General features: G+C 38.9%; 1 protein-coding gene across 2 annotated transcripts in view; it reads left to right on the plus strand.

Annotated features, from left to right (window-relative positions):
* The window catches only part of LOC149935164 (uncharacterized), a 28,616-nt gene extending 9,115 nt beyond the window's left edge, over positions 1 to 19,501 (plus strand). Inside the window, exon 5 of one of the 2 annotated variants that reach the window (XM_090181009.1) lies at positions 17,710 to 19,501. In XM_090181009.1, coding sequence (XP_090037135.1) covers positions 17,710 to 18,044 — 335 coding nt within the window. In that variant the 3' untranslated portion in view covers positions 18,045 to 19,501. Of the gene's footprint in view, positions 1 to 6,858; positions 6,920 to 17,709 lie in introns of those variants that run through there. The other variant, XM_090181012.1, reaches the window with a different exon arrangement.
* The last annotated feature ends 44 nt before the right edge of the window (positions 19,502 to 19,545 follow it).

Genomic DNA, 19,545 nt, shown 5'->3' on the forward strand with positions numbered 1-19,545 from the left:
CTGGTTTTTTTTCAGCTCTGAAATTGGCACTTCTTTGTTTCCCTCTATTATGAAAGGTGAAATCGGTGCTCCACCTCTTTTCGTTTCGCGCTCATTTAAAACGTTATTTCACCGCTCAATTTTGCTCAAAATGAAATGAGCCCGCCCATCACTGAACGGAAAATACGGTGCAGATTTATCCGAGTGTTAAATTGAAGCTTTAAATCATAGATGAACCCACTCATGTAAGAGTGGAAGGCCCTATGGAAGCGCGTGAAACATTAATTCAAATGGGCCAACTTGTTTTCGAGGCGTGAATAAATATAGTCCGAAGAGCGAAGGTGTTTTTACATTTTTTAGAGTAAAAACTTACTTTTTTTTCCAGATATTATACATTACCTTTAGGCCAACTTGTTTATTTAACGCCTCGGAAACAAGACGTTGCGTACGAAAAGTGTTAACAAGTTTCGCTAATAGCCTTAAACCGAGGGGTCGGACATTTACCAAAATCCCGTACACTTTGTCTAAAATCGCAAAATCTTTTAACTCTCTCTATGGTAAATTAACATTGAAATCCAAAAATAACTTCAAAAATAATGATAAAATCGCCAAAATCTCTACGAAATCCCGAAATCCCGTACAAAATAATGGTAGGTGTCCGACCCCTCGCCTTAAACCTAGGAGCAACAAACACAGCACCCCACACAAGGAGAACGCAACCCGCCAAAAGTCATGCATTTTCTTGCGTATATTTTTCATTGGTTAGACGCTTTAGCGCCTGCTGCCGTCGGAAGGGGAAAATTCGGAAATTGTTTTCCCCCTGCCTGTAAAACGTGCATCATAAAGGCTCGTCCAATGAAATGTTAACACAACACTGCGTTAGCGTGTTTAAAGGCTAGCTGCGTTCTCCTTGTGTTTGTTGCTCCTAGCTTGCGCTCTATGTGAGTGGTTTACTCTATGCTTAAAATGAAATTGCTTCTCCCATAAGTAATACCATAAGTCTATAAAATTTTCCACAAGTTCTTCACTTTGCGGAATATTTTACTGAGAGCATAGTAACGGAGTGACGTCATCACAAGAAGAAAATATCCCCCTAGCGAGGCGCTGTCAAAGGCTACGTAAAACGGCGGACGCAAAACGGTGACGAAGCCCGTATAGTTCTTTTTATAAAATAACTTTGGCCATCTTGTTGAAATGTTGCCTCCCCGCTTCAGCTGTGGATCCGTTTTCTCTCCCACTAAAGAGCTTATAAACTCATTCTTAGGCAGTGGCTGAACTATTCCAGGGCAACATTTCAACAAGTTGGGCAAACGTAAAGACATTTTATAAAATCAACTATTGCAGTCTGTCTCGTGAATAGCTCTCAGTAAAACTTTTGCACGTGAAGAAGAGGAAGTGTCACACTTTAGTAAAAATATTATCCACTTATGGTAGAACCCCCCAATTTCCAGTTGATAATTTCCAGAAAGCTCCGTCTGTCTGTAATTGCGTTATTTCCTCGCTTTTAAGGGGGAAGAATACAGTAAAAGCCTCTTTTTCGTTCAAGCTGAACGTTTCTGTTTTAACAATTACATAATTGAATTATATTTTTCTTATTAGGCTGAACCTTCCTCTAGTGCTTAAAATAATTTTGATAATTCTAATATTAATAGTTAACGAGATATAAGGTCCTAACTAAAGGGTAGTTTGGTCGCTTGCCCAACTTGTTTAGCTCCGGGGGTCCGAATTAAAACGTAATAACTTGATTACTTTTAAATTTAAAATTGTGAAAATTATTTTAGTCACTAAACAAGAAGCTGTTCGACAGTGAAATATTAATTTTATAAGTTAAAATATAAAATTAAAAGAGTTCAGCTTGAAATAGCGCGAAAGTAGACAATTGCCACTGCAGTCTTCCCCCTTAAATGGATCCCACCGTGAGAGGCCAATACGTGATATTAATCGTCAGAGCGAGAAGCCAACGTGTGTCCAGACATCGGATGTTTTAGTTATTCGAAATTGCAAATCGCGCCGGTCGTTTATATTTGAAATAAATCTGAGGCATAACCCAAACAAAAAGGGAAAAAAGACTGTCTGCGAAGTGAACCGGGCCCCTGACCCGAACACCTTTCGCGTCTAGTAACTCCGTAGACACGTTATATTCCCCTTCCTTCGCGGAATGCGATACATTCGACAATAAATCACTATCATTTTCTCCGGAAATGGGGGTTAACGCGTAACTTGTACGGGTCGGATAGTTCAAAGAAATTAAAGTTGAAAGGCCAACTACATGTTGTTCGGTTTATTCTGCTTTTTCACTGGAAGTTGGCTGGCTGCGTAGTACACGAACTATATGCTGGCAACCAACTTCCAAAGAAAAGACAAGAATAGTTGGCCTTTAAAGGTAGTTTCCGGGTTAATCCCCCCCCCCCCGGAACTAGCTTTAAATATCCTAAAGAGTGGGGTGGCGGAGTGGTTAGCACTTTCGCCTCGTAGCAAGAGGAGCCGGGTTCGATCCCAACTTGTGGCACTGGGTGAAAACTCGGAACAACTCCTTCCGCGTTGAGATTGCAAGTTCTCTCCCCACTGGCTTAAGGGGGTAGAATACAGTAAAAGAGTCTTTTTCGTTCAAGCTGAACGTTTCTGTTTTAACAATTACATAATTGAATTATATTTTTATTATTAGGCTGAACCTTCCTCTAGTGCTTAAAATAATTTTGATAATTCTAATATTAATAGTTAACGAGATATAAGGTCCTAACTAAAGGGTAGTTTGGGCGCTTGCCCAACTTGTTTAGCTCCGGGGTTCCGAATTAAAACGTAATAACTTAATTACTTTTAAATTTAAAATTGTCAAAATTATTTTAAGCACTAAAAAAGAAGCTGTTCTACAATGAAATATTAATTTTATAAGTTAAAATACAAAATTAAAAGAGTTCAGCTTGAAATAGCGCGAAAGTAGACAATGGCCACTGTAGTCTTCCCCCTTAAGGTGTTTTCCCCCGAGATCTCCGGTTTGCCCTTCCATAAAAACTTGTTGAGGTTAACGGTAATAGTAAGTGTAGGGCTGCTGTGGGCTCGCGTGCCTTGAAGGGCTTGCCACCACCCTCCTACGCATTGTAACCCGGCCACCTGAATTAATGCACTCTCGCCAGCTGAATTTTCTCACATAGGTAGCTTTTAGTTCTTTGATGAAAAAGAGATGGCGATGGAGTCTATCGCGACTCATGCTACGAGCTATTCCAATCTCACTTCAATCTTTATTGCGAAAGTCGAACCTTAGAGTAAAAGTATATGTGGGAAGGGATGAACTATATGCCCCAAAGAGTTAGAAATCAGTCACTCCAGGGGGCTGAAAATCCTCTCTCCGCTACCTTTGGCTGTACAGCGTAGTTAGAGAAACCTCCGCTACTCTCATTGCCGCTACTATCTAATGGAAAAAATTGAAAGAAAATAAGTAGTCCCGAACTCGATGCTAACACCAATTTTGAGCTTGCGAGAGTGCGTTTAAAAGTCGCTGGTGCCTTGGGTATTAGCCTAGCTGGTTATTAAATGAAATTTGACTCCCCTTGGCGCATTTTTTACTACGGTTCTGACTGCCTCCTATGACATTTAGCACTTGGCTCGTTGCGCGGGTAATCCCTTTAATTGTTGGGATCGTCCGCGAAGAACGCGTTGGTGGTTATGTTCCCTTTAAGAAATAGCAATGGCAGCGATTGCGTTAAAATGATGTTGGCGTGGGAAGTTCCGGTTACTTAAGCGTAAATAAACTTTCTCGCGTCATAACATAAATAAGCAGCCCTAACATACATCGTTTCAAAGAAACGACTAAACGTAGCAACTTTTCCTAATTTCATTGGTTGCGAATAGTGTTGTTAATTTTCCGGAAAAATAAAATGCGGAAAATTTTCCGCAAATCGGAAAAATTAAAAATTAAAACATAAATGACTTTTTAAGGGTTTTTAATGTTTTTAACTTTTTATCGATATAAAATGTCTAATATCAGTAAGCATACTACAAAACATTAATAGTGTTACATTGTTAATCAGTTTAAACTATTCTAGAGGTTTAGTTTTACTTTACTTTTAGATTCGAAAAATGAGGTGAAAATGCCGCTTAATTTAAACTTGCCAACAATATACTAGACTAATCATGGAATGAAAACTTTTTTAATTTTTTTTCGGAAAAATACGGAAAATTTTCCGGAAAAAAGGCCTCGGTCATTTTCCGCGGGAAATTTTCCGTCTTACAACCCTAGTTGCGAATAAACTCATCGGGTTCGTGATTGTTTGAAAAAAAATCATTCCTTTGTTTTAACCATTGAGTTGAGAATAATATAGAGCCCCAGAGCGGATTTTCTACATAGGCTTTCAGCTTAGCATCAAATTAGTGGCAACGGGACTGAAAATCAAGGAACTTTATCATTCACCTTCTACAATGCATTCTCGTCTCGCGCCAGACTGCGCGCGGATGCAAGTCCACGAGACATTAATGCTCTGTCAAAGGCTGTTTAATATTGTCAACAGAAGGCGCCAGGCGTACTTTGATCAAGTTCCTTGATTTTCAGTCCCGTTCCCACTAATGGTAAAAAAATAAAATAAAATAACGTCCATTTTCTCAATCTTCCATCATTGTGAAATTATCTAAAATATTCGTTTCGCGAGGTAGCGACCCAATGTGGATGCGAACCAGAATATACGTATTTCTAATTTTCTATCGGCGGCGCCGCGATCGGCGTGCGCCGACTTTTTTGTCGGCGGCGGCGTTAAGCCAAAATTAACGGCGGCGGTGGCATGGCGCGGCGTTTATACGAAATTTCGTTTTCATTGTAAGACGTTTAATGACTTTAAGCAATCCTTTTTTCTAGGAATTTAAGAGAATTAACTGTCTATTATTGGCACTAGCAAAGTAATAATTGAAATGTGATCAAGAAACAACTACATTTTTGTTAAAACTGCAAAGAGACTGATATCCACCGTAATTAATCGCTTTAAAAGTCGCTCGATGACCTAGGCCTAAGGTGTTACCTTAGATAAAAGCCTAGCTGATTGGTTAGCCCTGTTAAAAAATTATAAACCGTCGGCGGCGCGCCGTTCAAAATCTTTTCAGCGGCGTCGGCGTTTAGACCACGGATCGTCATTCTCCCGGCAGTATAAATAAATGTATTCTTGACGCGAAACAAAAACGAAAAATAAAAGCAATCGGATGAACAAGGCGTGGGTGTAATCGGAGTGAATGCACCGGCGTATACGCTGGGAAGCTGGTGTACCGTACTGTAAAGGGAGGAAAGGCTTAAATTCACTTGATCCGTGCCAAGCTGGTTCTAGGAGAGGGGCTTCCGAAACGGGTAAGATGGCACGTAAAAGCCATTTGGCATCGCAGCCACCCTCCGCCCCGAGCTCCGTCATCAATTTTCCGTCTGGGATCATTTTTTGGGAACTCATCTTCATTGGACGATGCCATTTTGCCTACAAACATTTCATTTTTTTTGCTGGGGTGTCGGGAATTCGCTGAAATCGGCTGGTTCACATTCCCAAACGACAAAACTAACAATTTTCGCGCTCCAAGTTACCCTTAAAGTTTATTTTAAGCGCCTTTAAAACGTAAACGGTTTACGAATAGTTGAAAATTATCAATATAGAAAGGGAGAAAATCGAAATAAAGCAGAATCGTACGAGGGGTCGGACATTTGGCGAAATCCCGTACAAAATTTGGAAAAAAATCCACAAATCCAAAATCCACCAATTTTGCTCCTATAGACTTTGTATGACAAATCCACAAAAAAAATCCTGAATTTTTTAAAAATCCAAAATCCCGTACGCAAAACAGGTAAATGTCCGACCCCTCGGAATCGTAGAAGTAGGCCAATATTTTACAGTATAATAATAATCAGCTAAGCTAATACCCAAGGCACCACCTTAGGCCTAATTCATCCAGCGACTTTTAAAGCCATTAATTCAGGTGGCCGGGTTACAATGCGTACGAGGGTGGTGGCAAGCCCTACATTCCACGCGAGCCAACACCTAGCTCCCTACAAGTTTTTATCGAAGGGGAAACCGAAGAGCTTGGGGCAAAACCCCTTAAACCAGTGGGGAGAGAACATGCAAACTCAACGCTTTCCGAGTTTTCACCCAGTGCCAAAAGTTGCGATCGAACCCGGCTCCTCTTGCTGCGAGGCGAAAGTGCTAACCACTCCGCCCTTAGAACTACCAGTATATTGTTCCTGGGTAAGGCGGAGAAGAAGACATTTTGTTAATTACGATTCTAGAGTCAGGGCTAATGGTGTTTGAAATATTAGTTGACCAAAAAATATCAAATCAAATATTCGATTCGGTCGAATCGAATACAACCTCAAAATATTTAAGAATGAGTGTAAGAAGTATTTGGAAATTTGACAAATATCAAATAGTTTCGCCCAATATCAACGAGGTGTTTTTCTAGAATAGTAGTTTTCCCGCCTAAATAAGAAAAATGGATCACGTTAACCTTTAAATAAGTGACGTCACAGTGCTTATAAGCCTGACTGTGACATCTCCTACATTACGGAAATGAAAGTCAAACTAAAGTCAAACCCAAATGGTCATTGGCCTGCATGGAGGAAGCCCAGTTGAGGGAATTAGAAGTTCCTTTTAGAGATAACTAATTGATAATTGAGAATACAAGAGTAGTTTTTACATTTTTATGTACAGAACTAACATCCCGAGGTGTTTCTCCCCGATTTTTTTCAAACTCGGGGAGACCCTCATGTACCTTGAAAGTTCCTAAAAGGAAAAGTTTCAACGGCCATTCGTTTGGCCATGGCAACTAAAAATGTTTCTCCAACTCAAATTTAAACTTTCTCTACGTAAAAAAAGCAACCCCCGAGTTTGATAGTTCTTATTTAAACGTTTTTACTTTCAGATAATAACAATTAAATATAGTTATAAACCACAATATTAAATTAGTTAAGATACAACGTGCTTAAATCGTTCACTAAGAAGAATAAACTTACGTGTCTTAGACTTCTTCTATAGTACTGTTTTTCACCTTTCAAGATTATAATTTCTTATATTTGTTGGTTAGTAAGTGCTATTGTCTTAGTGTTTAGTGGCCCGTTTTGAAACATATTAATTAGGGATATATGAAAACCAAATTCTTTGAATAGTTTGATATTTGGAAAAACTATTTGGTATTTAATCAAATAACCCACCCAGATTTTAGTCCTGCAAAGAATTTGACCAAATTATTCGATGTTTGAGATATTCGATGAGCTTACTAAGATATATAAATATATATATTATTAGGGATGTTTTATCCAAAGACTATATACGCTTCGCTTACTAGACAGGCGTGTTCTATGGCTCAACTTGCATACCGATTGTGGCTCCATCTCGACGCTGGTCAAAATTTTCCCCTAGCTTGAGCTGTGTTACTAGTGGCGCCTCTAGCCGCGGATGCAAATATTACCCCAGCTTTTACAGTGCTACAGAGGTGTTAACATGTTTTTCCTAGGAACACGCCTGTCTAGTAAGCGAAGCGTATATATAGTCTTTGAACACGCCTGTCTAGTAAGCGAATCGTATATATAGTCTTTGAACACGCCTGTCTAGTAAGCGAAGCGTATATATAGTCTTTGGTTTTATCCAATGAGTCTTTGAGAGTGAAAAAAATTCAATGAAAAACATTTCTTCTTAGAAATAGGCCTATAAAGGTCTTAAAACGGCACTGTATAGTCTTAGTCGATAATTCAAAATAACGGTCAAAAACGTCGCCGATCAGTTTAGTAGAATATTTTCGGCGGCGTAATCGTCGGCCATTTTCGGTATGGAGATACAGGCCGGAAGGCAGGCAAGGCTGCCAGATTTCGATAGACCGAAAACGGCCAACTTTCTCAATTGTTTTCGTTTTCAAAACGAAAATTTTCCGGTGTAGCTAACTATCGACTAAGACTATAGAGAATCATAGGGGGGTATTTTGATGAAAACTATCTTGGTTATTGCTACACTAACCATTAATTAACATTACACCGGAAATGTACTGATTGGTACCAAATAGACGGTAAAATAAATGGGGGTGGAATTTTAAACCGTCATTGCCACTTAAAAACTGGACACTAGCCAGGGAGGGAACACCGGATTGGTTGGTATTGGAGCATGCGCAGAGACCATTTCTTAACTGTCACCAAGTAACAATTATCTAAATCGTGATTCTTCGTAGAGCACGTGGCGCCATCTAAGTAAACTGACCGTTATATTTCGGGAATAAAAGCTAGACAAAATGGTTGTTTAACTGTAAATTTACCTATAACTTGAATTCTTTAAATTAAAATACAAATAATTAATTGATATCAATCGTAATAGACGTGAAAAACGGTTGAAATGACTTAAGTGACAATTAAAGTCGCGAAGTGGGGAGGCTGGCAGCCATGCTGTCACGAAACTTTCCCCCTTTTTTCCTACCCCCAAATTCAAAAACCCTTCAGAGGCTGGGAGCCGTTGGAATTTATTTTACCGTCTATTTTAAGCGTCTCGTCTGTCGACTTGTCCAAAAACTATAGTTGAAAATTTCAAAGCTTTCTGTGTAAAACCCAGAACCCGTAGAAGTAACTAAGAACTATGAAAATATGAACTGCTGGCACCGTGAAGCACGGACCATGAATCTAAGGGGACTCACTGTTCAGGCTTTAAAAAGCACGCGTTAATCCTGGGAATAGGAAAATCACGGTTCATTTTAGTTCAATGTGGACAAACTTGGCGTCGCTCAAGTCGATTTCCGGCGTAGTTTCTTAGAGAAGCTGGAGAGTTCACGTTCAATTTTTACAAAATGGCGCCGTTGTTGCCGGTTAAATGATTAGGCTTATTAAATTTTAGACCTTTTATTTTTGAAATTGGTTCTTTAAAAGTTTAAGCTAGAAGCAACAAACACAGCACTGCCCACGCAAGGTGAACGCAACCCGTCAAAAGTCATGCTATTACTTGTGTACATTTTTCATTGGTTAGACGCTTTAGCGCCTGCTGCCGTCGGAAAGGGAAAATTCCGAAATTTTCTTCCTCCCCCCCCCGCCCGTAAAATGTTCAGTGTAAGGCTCACAGGGTGGGCAAGAGCCAGCCAGACTGGATTAATCCACCCTGGTTTAAGCCGGATTTAACCACCAAATAAAATCCATGGTTAAAACCACTTTTTTTATTAAAAAAATTGAGAAATGAATTAGAAACATTGACAAAACTTAACCTTCACTTTTTGTCGCGAGTAATGAGAGCTAACATATAAGCAATTAGGGTATCTTAAAATTAATTTTGCGCGTGAAAATACGCTGCCATGTTAGGGTATAAAAGCGGGTAAATAAGTCTGCTATACCTCACAATGTAAAGGTACTGTCACGCGCAAAAACGTAATTTTTAAATCGGGAAATTTGAGCAATGAGGGCTTGATTTAAGCAATTTGATCATTTTTATTATTGGATTTAACCGGTTTAAACCACCGGTTACAGCCGGATTTAACCATACTGGATTTTTCAATTTTTAAAAAAGCCGGTTTTTTGCCAACCCTGAAGGCTCATCCAATGAAATTCGTACACAACACTGCTAGCTGCGTTCTCCTTGTGTTTGTTGCTCCTAGGTTAAGTAATGGTAATTAACCATTGTGTAAAAATAACCAGTAAGCCGCGTATGGCTGAAGTTTTTATTTATCAACTTAACTGAAATCCATTTCATTTCTAAACTTACAAAATTTAATGAACTAATTTTCTCGCACGTACTGTCGCCTAAGCCCCGACTAAGATTATCGCAGTGATTGTTGAACAGAATTCTTGAGGCGCTTCAAAGCGGCTGATGTACCTCAGTAAGCTTTCCGATTAAGGCCACGCCTATATACCGTGCCAAAAAATCTGGTACAATGAGTCTCCTTAAATTCTTGGTCCATGCCTGAAGTTATACTTTTCAAACCGAGGAAATTGACTGGTGCCCTCTAGTCGAGGGGTAAGACACTCTGCGAACTCGGTGTACACTGCCGTACCTTTGACAGTGCTAAATGGAACTCGCGAACTCTTAAAATATGTACCTTTAACAGTGCTAAATGCACGAACTCGGCAAAAATCCGACGAGAAATCCGGGACAAAAGTGAAGCAACAGGGCCGGCTCAAGAAATATTTTTCACCCGGGCAAGGGGGATTTTTGGCGCCCCTCTTATTTTGAGACTAAATAAATTATAAATTTACCGTTTTCCTAACAATAAATAACCCCTTTAATCCCTTTCTAAATACTTTGTGTAAACGTATTTAATACCTTCTTTATGGTACAGAGTCATTTTACATGGAGCTTAAAACACTAGGTAAGGTGGCAAGACTAGTATACCTTAAGTACATTAATTATAATGTCCATACTGAATAGTATCACGGTTAATATGTGAAATAAAAGAATTAAGTTTACGAAGAACCCGTGAGTTAAAAATAAAAATAATCCCTGGATATTTTTATTTTTAACTCACGGGTTGTTCTTAGTAAACTTAATTCTTTTATTCATTACATTAATTGCTTTAACAACTTAATTAACAAACTTTTTACGGATTTTTTTAAGGCCTACACTTATGAACTTTTTAAAAGCTGTCGCTTGCTTTTCTGCTTTAACGGCTTCTCTTAATTTACTTTTTTTTATAAAAAGAACCAGAATGCTTCTATTTCTCGGACATCTTAATTCAATTCAACGTGACTCTAATTAATATCTATCTAACAAAAACTATTTAACTGGAAGTAATAAATGGCTTTCTGCGCGTGCGCGTAAAATAGAAGAGACGGACACACGACAGATTAAATCGTACCGATAGACTGCTTAAGAACTAGCCATCGAAAACGATTTAAATGCATTTTAGAATATTAAATGCAGGTTCATAATAGTCTAAGAAACAAATAGAATTCTTGAAAATGGCCTGCTAGTTTATTTATCATGAAGCTGGATAAATGACAACGAAATAGCAAGCAAGTACATAGAAGTACTGTATTACTTTGGGGTTCCTTCTATTCTTGTGGCCCTAAATTGGTTAGAGTGTGCAATAACTGGTGGGTTTACCGGGGAGTCGGGGTCCGGCTCTTGTAACCCATAAGGGCGGTGGCGCACTGGGAGATGTTAGCTCTGATCAAATGGTCCTATCTCCACCTCCGACTTCGGCCAGGTTTGGCTGGAAACTGAGCTTCGACTCAGGCTAACGGAGAGGGTCCGTGTAAACTAGCTGCCTCGGCGGATTGGGTAGCCTGCTGTGGGGTGGTGGGCCTCCGTGTGAGGGCACGTTGGTCCTGTTTCCCGGCCTTATGGAGTCACACCGTGATCTCCGTGGCCAGCTGTGCCGGGTTATGTGGACCGCTGTGTCCCGTCGTTCCCCTTTAGGAGCTCTCTACAAAGGGTATGACTCTTTACCTACGTAGGTAGGGTGTCGGAAGGAGTTGCTATAGCATCCACTCTTACTCGCACGGCTGTCTGCACCTTCCGCTGGGTTGAGTGGCTTGCGTCAAAGGTCCGACCATAAGTAGTAGGGTACTACTACCCTAGGGGCTATCGACTTCCCGTAATCGGTGTACACCCTAACTGTAATGATTACGTATTCTTCTGTAATCTTTTGTACTTATTTTTAATCCCGTTATCATTTGTAATCACCGTAATCATTATGAAATAACGCGTACTCATTTGTAATCACGTGTAATCATCTGTAAAGTGCGTAATCATCTGTAATCACGCTTATTCATTGGAATTATCCTGTACTCAATTACTCATCTGTAACAATTTTAAAGTTTTGGGTTGCTTGTGTACTCATCGTAATCATTATCTTCTCATCATAATCATTCTGTACTCATCGTAATCATCTGAACTCATTAATAATTACGTAATCGGTGTACAGGCAAATTCTTACTGGCTAGCCCCACGCTACTACCCATGCTGGATTTGTCACCTGTCCGGGCTTGGGGACGCTGGCGTAGGGCACTATGATGATAGGCCTCCGGTGGTATGCCCCCTGTTGCTAGGTACACCGGGCTAAAAATTCTGACACACTTCTATTCTTGTAGTATCGCCCAACCACTTTATCTTCTTCATATTATATACCCTGGTTTATAATGAAAATACCAGGAAAATGCTTTATCCGTCAGAACTATGCACCGTAATTTTATGGTTTATTTACTATTTTAAAATAAATAGTCGCAGAAAAAAAGATCATCGACGATGTTGGACATTTTAGGTGGGAAAACGGTTTGTATTTCCAATTAGCTCAAGATTTTTCAAATTATGTTATGCTTTCTTTAAAAATTTTATAAACAAATCCAATTCTTGGTAAACTAAAAAGGCGCACAACTCAATTTTGGCGCCCCTCTCAAAACGGCGCCCCGGGCGTTAAATCCGGGATTCAAAAATCCTGTACACATTTTTGGTGAAAGTCCGACCCCTCGGACAGCGGGCAGACGATTTGTAAAAAATTCAAATCAGATCGTTATCTCATTGGCTTCTTAAAAACTGTTACACTGGCGACGTTTTTCCTCCCTCCTCTCATACCCGGGGGGGGGGGGGGGGATGACGCCAGCGGAAGGCCTTCAAATAATTATCATCTCTAAATATGAATAAATTTTTGGTAGAACAATGACACAGGGTGACGACAGCTCCTATATTTCCTATAATTTAACGTCCTTCCTTTTTTCTCCAATAATGTCATTAAATTTCCTATAATACCCTATATTTTAACTCAAATGTTTGAAGAAATTAAAATAGTTGATAATTTACCCTTAGAACTCTTTAAAACGTCCTAGTTGTGAAAGATGCTTATTCAGGGGCGTATTAACCATTAGGCAAAGTAGGCACCAGGGGCGTAGGAACCGGGAGGGGCAGGGGGGGGGGCAATGCCCCTCCCTAGAATTTTGGTGGGAGGGGCAACTAATGTTATTGCCCCCTCCAACCTTTGGTCAGTTGCAATCTTCAAAAGGCTCAAATTATCATTTTAAAAGCATATACAGTTTATACAAAGAATATAAAGCCCCAGGAATGGAAAGTGTAGCTCTGTTTAGTGGAACTTTTGCGCCTCTCGTTTTTAAAGAGAGACCGGGTTGCGTTAACCGTTTCCGGTTACTCTGATTTGCTTTTCCGGAAGTTTCTAACGCAACCAAAACACGCGGCCAATAATATCAATCCTTCCATTCCTGGGGTTTATATTCTTTGGTTTATAGAACCTCAATTGTGTTTAAATTTCAGTCTTTTCCCGCCAATTTACATAGTAGTAACAAATACACACGCATTTGGAGAAGGTACACTCCATTAAAAATTAAAAACCATTCTCCAGACCCCTTTTCGTTTATCTTTGCCCCCTCCAACTTCTAGAACGTTCCTACGCCCCTGGTAGGCACGTGCCTAGGGCGCCATTTTTCTAGGGGCGCCAAAACTCTGATAAAGCCCCACGGTCCATGTACTTGGCTTGCCCCTACTCAAAATAACGCCGAAAAGGTTTTGGGTTAACTAAAATATATTTATTTATTTATTTATTAAAAACCGATACGCCCCTCCTTAGCTGACTAATGCCAAGGGGTGCTAAATTTTTCTGTGCCTAAAGGCGCCGAAAGGGTTAATCCGCCCCTGTGCTTATTTCCAACACTGTTCGCCGATAGTTTTCGACTATTTCTATCGGTTATCCGCTTTATTTAGAATGTTATACCGCCTTTAAATAATTTTAACAACCGTTTTCTCTTATTGTATAATTAATTTTCTATTATTTCATCCTTTTTTCGACCAATTTTCTATCTATATTTTCCTTTTTTCCCCCAATTTTCTTCCTGTATTCCCCCCCCCCCATTTTCTCCCTATATCTTCCTTCCCCCTCCCAATTTTCTTCCTATATTTTCCTAAATCCCCAATTTTCTTCCTATATTTCCCTTTTTCCCCAATTTTATTTCTATATTTTTCTTTTTTCCCCCAATTTTCTTTCTATATTTTCCTTTTTCCCCGAATTTTCTTCCTATATTTTTCTCTCCAAAACCATATTTCACGGAAAATTTTACTAATATTCCTTTAAAGGAATTTAAAATATTCTGTGGTCACACTGAATGACAGTATTCCCGGTTCTATAATTTGAGACTAAAATGTTTGGGGCCCACTCCAGTGGCGTAGCTGAGAACTCAAAGGCCTCCCCGCCGAAATCTCTATGGGGTCTCCCTTTTCAATTTCTTTATGGTGAGCGGGCCCCCTGAAGCTCACCCCCCCCCCCCTGCGGACCATCAGCTACGCCACTGGCCTACTCGCTCGGCCAAACATACTTAGCGAATTAAACTTGAGAACTTGTAAGGGAAACCTGTGAAGAAAGCGAACGATAAAGAAAGAACATTTCGGCTTGACATTTACGCTGATTTAGCGCTCGACTTGGAATAACAATTTTGGCTGGCGTATTAAATTTGAGTGTCGAAAGACACGAGATGCGAGGCGCGTATACCACCTAATGGGTCAAATTACCAGTCGGGCAGAGAAATGAAGCGATCCACGGCCAGAGGTATACGGTATTTCTTCATATTTATCCGCGGTGTAGAATTTCGGCTGTTGCCTTGAAAAGAGTGCTTTTAGTGGTATGGACGTAAAGCTACGCGTCTATAGATAAAACAAAGGAATAAAAATGGGCGCTGTTTTAGAATTGGAGGATCTAGTTTATCGCGTTGAAGATATCTCTCCGTCCGCGCAAACGTAAACATCTCCGGCTCAGCTAATAGCCCCCTTTCTGGAGGGTCTATTTCGCGCCTCGGGGTCAGATTTCCCAGAAACCACGGGTCACGGAAAACATTAAAAAAAGGACCGTTTTCGCCCACTGTTTTCGTTGGGCTATCTTGACGGATAAGTAGGTGTTAATTTGCCAACAAATGTATAATACGTCTAGGCATTCTAAGGGGAGCCATAACCGAGTGGCGTAACTAAGATCGTTGGGGCCCGCCGGAGGGCCCGCCATCAAAACTTGTTTCGGAGCCCCGTTTGGTAATGGTGACTATTATTTCCGGAATTTTTTGGGCCCACGCCGCAGGCAGAGCCACAACTCCAATCTTCAATTTATTTACAGGAAAAATACGATTATATTTCTAAAAACACAGAACTTTCTAGGACTTTTCACAATTATAGGATTTTCTAGGACTATTTTTTTCAAAATTATAGGATTTTCTAGGACTATTTTTTTCAAAATTATAGGATTTTACAGGACTATTTTTTCAAAATTATAGGATTTTCTAGGACTTTTTCAAAATTATAGGATTTTATAGGACTATTTTTTCAAAATTATAGGATTTTACAGGATTATTTTTTCAAAATTATAGGATTTTCTAGGACTTTTCAAAATTATAGGATTTTATAGGACTTTTTTTCAAAATTATAGGATTTTATAGGACTATATATGCTATTTCATTTACTAACTTTATGCATTTAAAAACAAAATCTATATTTAGTTAAATAAATCTTGGTTTTTCACTTAAAAATAGAAGTTTTTTAACCATTTTATCACAAAAATATACTAGTCGAGGGGTCGGTCATTTGGAAAAATCCCGTACAAAATTTGGAAAAAAATCCACAAATCCGAAATCCAAGAATTTTTCTCCCATAGACTTTGTATGACAAATCCACAATAAAAAATCCAAAATCCCGTACACAAAACAGGCAAATGTCCGACCCCTCGATACTAGTAGCTAACCATATTAACAATAACAAAAGTATAGACTAGAATTACTTTGTATATAGGAATTTATCCTATAGCTAAGTCCAGGCGCGGTTCTAGGGGGTCCCCGTGCCCACCCAAAAATTTATGATTTATATAAACTTCATTCGATTTCTTCCCCCACCCCTATTATTATCCTCAAGTATGGGCCACCTAAGAATCATTTTCTAGAACCGCGCCTGGCTAAATCTAGCAATTTAACTGACAATTGTGAGCACTTGGCGGGATTTGAAAGAGGCAAAATAATAAAAATTTTAAGATTTTATAGGACTTTTTGGGGATTTTCCTAAAAATATAGGATGTCATAGGATATTTTGGAAAATATAGTATTTTATAGGAATTATAGGACCTCTGGGGGCCCTGGGCAGTCCCTGACGCGGCAGAATCCGACCCGTTCGGGGTGGTCAATTTCCGAGTCGGGTTCTTCCAAAAGTGAAACCAGCTTTGGTAAAATTTGGTGATAGCAGATACGCAGGGCCGTCTTAAAGCATGGGCTAAATGGGCTACAGCCCAGGGCCCCAGCTAGTTTTGGGGGCTCTACTCTAGGGATAAGGGTTTAGTTGGTTAAATATTATTGATGCTCATTTAATGTTATGTATCTTTTAGTTACGTCTAAAGTAATTTGACTCATCGCTACATCCCGTATCATACGGTACCTACAATTTCTAAAACCTAACACTGTCAGTAAAAATCTCATTTTCAGTAGGCCTATGTTATACTTTTGAAATTAAATGTTTTGGTTTGATTATTGTGTAGTTGAATTTAGACAGCGGACATACAAAGGCTTACCGTTGGGGATCGCAAAGGTCTTAAGAAATAATTTAGCCCAGGGCCCCAAAGGGTCTTAAGACGGGCCTGCAGATACGGCCAATTACGCGGAGGGATTTCTTCTGTTCTTTTTTCGGAGCTTGGTTATTGTTCCTTCCATTTTCAAAATTACGTTTTCGCGAGCTTTAGAGTAGTATCAGTGCTACATCACGCAACGTCACCCATGCTTTTTCCTATAGAGAAAAAAACGCGGCTAAAATGGCGGCCATTGCCAAAGCTACGAGGTGATACTACTCTATACTACCTCTACATTACGAGCTCTATTAGGCTTATTTACCTGCTTGTATAGTCCAGTGGCGTAGCGACAAATTTTGGGCTCCCCCGCAGGATATCAAACAATTTTTTTATTTACCCGATTTTTACAACTTCTTTGAAAATAATGGGGATATATGCCAGATTTCTACATTTTCACCAATAGTTAAAGCATAATTTTTTTAATTATTTAAAATTTTAAATAAATTAAAAAATCAATACCCTATTTTGTGAAAATGGGCCCTGCGGGTCTTTAGTTACGCCACTGTTGTATACCCTAACATGACTAATTATTTTCACGCGCTAAATTAATTTTGACATCCACTGATTCAAAATCATTAAATTGTTAAGCAACAAAACACAGAATAATTCTTACACGTGCACTATTCTGATTTTGAATAATTTTTCAGTAGAAAACATTTAAAGTTTATAATTTTCTATTATTCTGAATTTGCAATAATTATCAGATTTTCCGAGTAATTTCGCAATCAAGGTTTAGTTCAGCACAAAGCCCCTATCTTGTCTAAATATAATAATAAATAATAATAATAATCAGCTAGGCTAATACCCAAGGCACCACCTTAGGCCCAAGTTATCAAGCTAAGTATACTAATACCACGTAAAATATTAGTTATATTACGAAAAAGCTTTGGTAAGCAAATTAGCATTAAACCAATAGGAAGTGTCATACTAAATTGGGTTATATTTCTTACGATTTAATAAATCGAATTCTGTGATTTCTTGACATTACAATATCTAATGAGATTTAGAAAGTCAGTGTATGAACTTCCATGTTTATGATTGATCACTGAAGTCGTATCACGTGTTAGCGAACTAGTTCATACCGCCTTTAATTAAAGACGACTTTGTGACGTCGACGAAGCTAGTCTAGGGGGAAGGAAATTTCCATCCACTGACTTTCGGAATCGACGTATTTAGGCGAAAAATGTCTATTTTTAAAATCCGCACCCCGGGCCATTACAGATATGGAGGAGGAGGTAAATAATAAAATTCGAAATCAGCGCTCGCCGATAAAGAGAAAACGGAAAAGAGATAGCCGCTTGAAGATTTTTGTTTGTCAAACAAAGGAGAGCGAAGTGGCGCACAACAGCGACCACGCGCTGCCACCGCCCCACGGGGAAAACCAGGCTAGCGTTGTCAAGGCCCGCAGTTGGCGAATTATAACAGTCAGACGCGATAAAAACGAAGCGCCGGGACGCGGCGGCTTTTCTTTCGAAATCCCCCGAAAAGAACAAAAGCAGACTGACCCCGTCTCTATCGTCAACTCGAGAGATACGGCTGTCCCTCAAACGCAGTGATGCCAGATTGCGAAAATGGAATTCCCCTTTCCAACCCTTGAAATTTTCCTTTTGGACTACAATTTTCCTAGTTTTCCAAAACATTAAAAACAGTGATAGTTGCGTAAAAATTACTTTGTAAAACAAAAATAAGAAATATCCTGAAAAATAACTTTTATTTTCAACTCGCAACGAATAAAAACTAGGAACAATTTTACCAGTATAAAAATCAGTTTTTACTAGGGTACTAGGGATAGAGTGGGACTCGTTCCTGTGGGCCAGTTATTTAGCAAATGACTTCCCAAATTGCCATAACAAAATTGCAGTAGTGCCAGCTAAAGGGAATCCGACTAAATACTTATGATCGTACTAATTGACACTTTCATAATAAGTCAATTTAATTAAAGTGTGCCATTTTTTATGTTTGCTTTGAATAAAATAATTTTTCCCCTCGAATTTCCCTACAATTAGCTAATTTTTGGTCGGATTTCCCTTTTTCCTATTTACCATTTTTAGGGGTCAAAATTGCCTTAGATGTGGGAAATTTCCCTAAATCTGGCATCACTGCTAAAACGCCTAGTTTCGCTTCCAAATGAAGCGTAGATTGTTTAGAATACGCTTATATTTTATAAAATAGCTGATGTGTATAATTGCGGTTTTCAATGTTTAAGAATGTGGCGAAAAACTTGGGGTCTAAGTCCCGATTTATTTCATTCGGGTTCTCCAAATATAAACAAACTTCTTATTAGTATCAAAATTAAATTATACGGGTACAGTTTAAACAGATTGAATAGTTCTTAAATGCTATTTAAAACTTTTAAGTCTGGTTTTCATTAGGACAAAAACACCACGACGCAAAACTTTCCGTTAGGCCTAACGCAATGACGGTTTTGTCTTAGTGATAAACAGTCTTCTGGGATTTTGGGTTTTTATTTGTCTAGTTAGGCATCAATAATAAAGTTATCTATTGATCTATCGCATTTTCAGTGACTCACGAATCACGATAAAATGTTTAAGATATAGTATTTCCCACTTTCTTTGAATTTCTTCGCGAAAAACTTTATCTGTCATGTTTTGTTTGCACGCGTTCTTGATTTTTCGATAAAATTGTAAACTCGACTAAAATTACCCCGATATCTGACTCGTATTTATATTTACGATTAAAAGTCTATTCAAATCGTTCCACGTTAATTTATCAAAGTAAATAGTTAAAACCAAAATTTTTCCACAAATTTCTCGAGGGAGGGAAGGAGGCGTTTGGAAACTTTAAAATCATTCAACTCTTTAATTACGCACATCCAAACTAATAGGCAGTCGTAATTCACTAAAGTCGATACAATTAACAGCTATAAATGCGACCATTAATTTAAAACGTGCTCTTTTAATAAATACGGGATTTCGTTATACTTCTACCATCGCGAAGTATGGCAAATTTTAAATTCTCTACTTATCGAATTGCATTCCAGGAAACTTAACTGGGGGGGGGGGGGGTGGTAGTTTTTAGGGTTCATAAATATTATAA

This window comes from Leiobunum rupestre, chromosome 7, assembly GCF_980474605.1.
Source record: "Leiobunum rupestre chromosome 7, qqLeiRupe1.1.hap1, whole genome shotgun sequence".
Taxonomy (NCBI): Eukaryota; Metazoa; Arthropoda; class Arachnida; order Opiliones; family Sclerosomatidae; genus Leiobunum; species Leiobunum rupestre.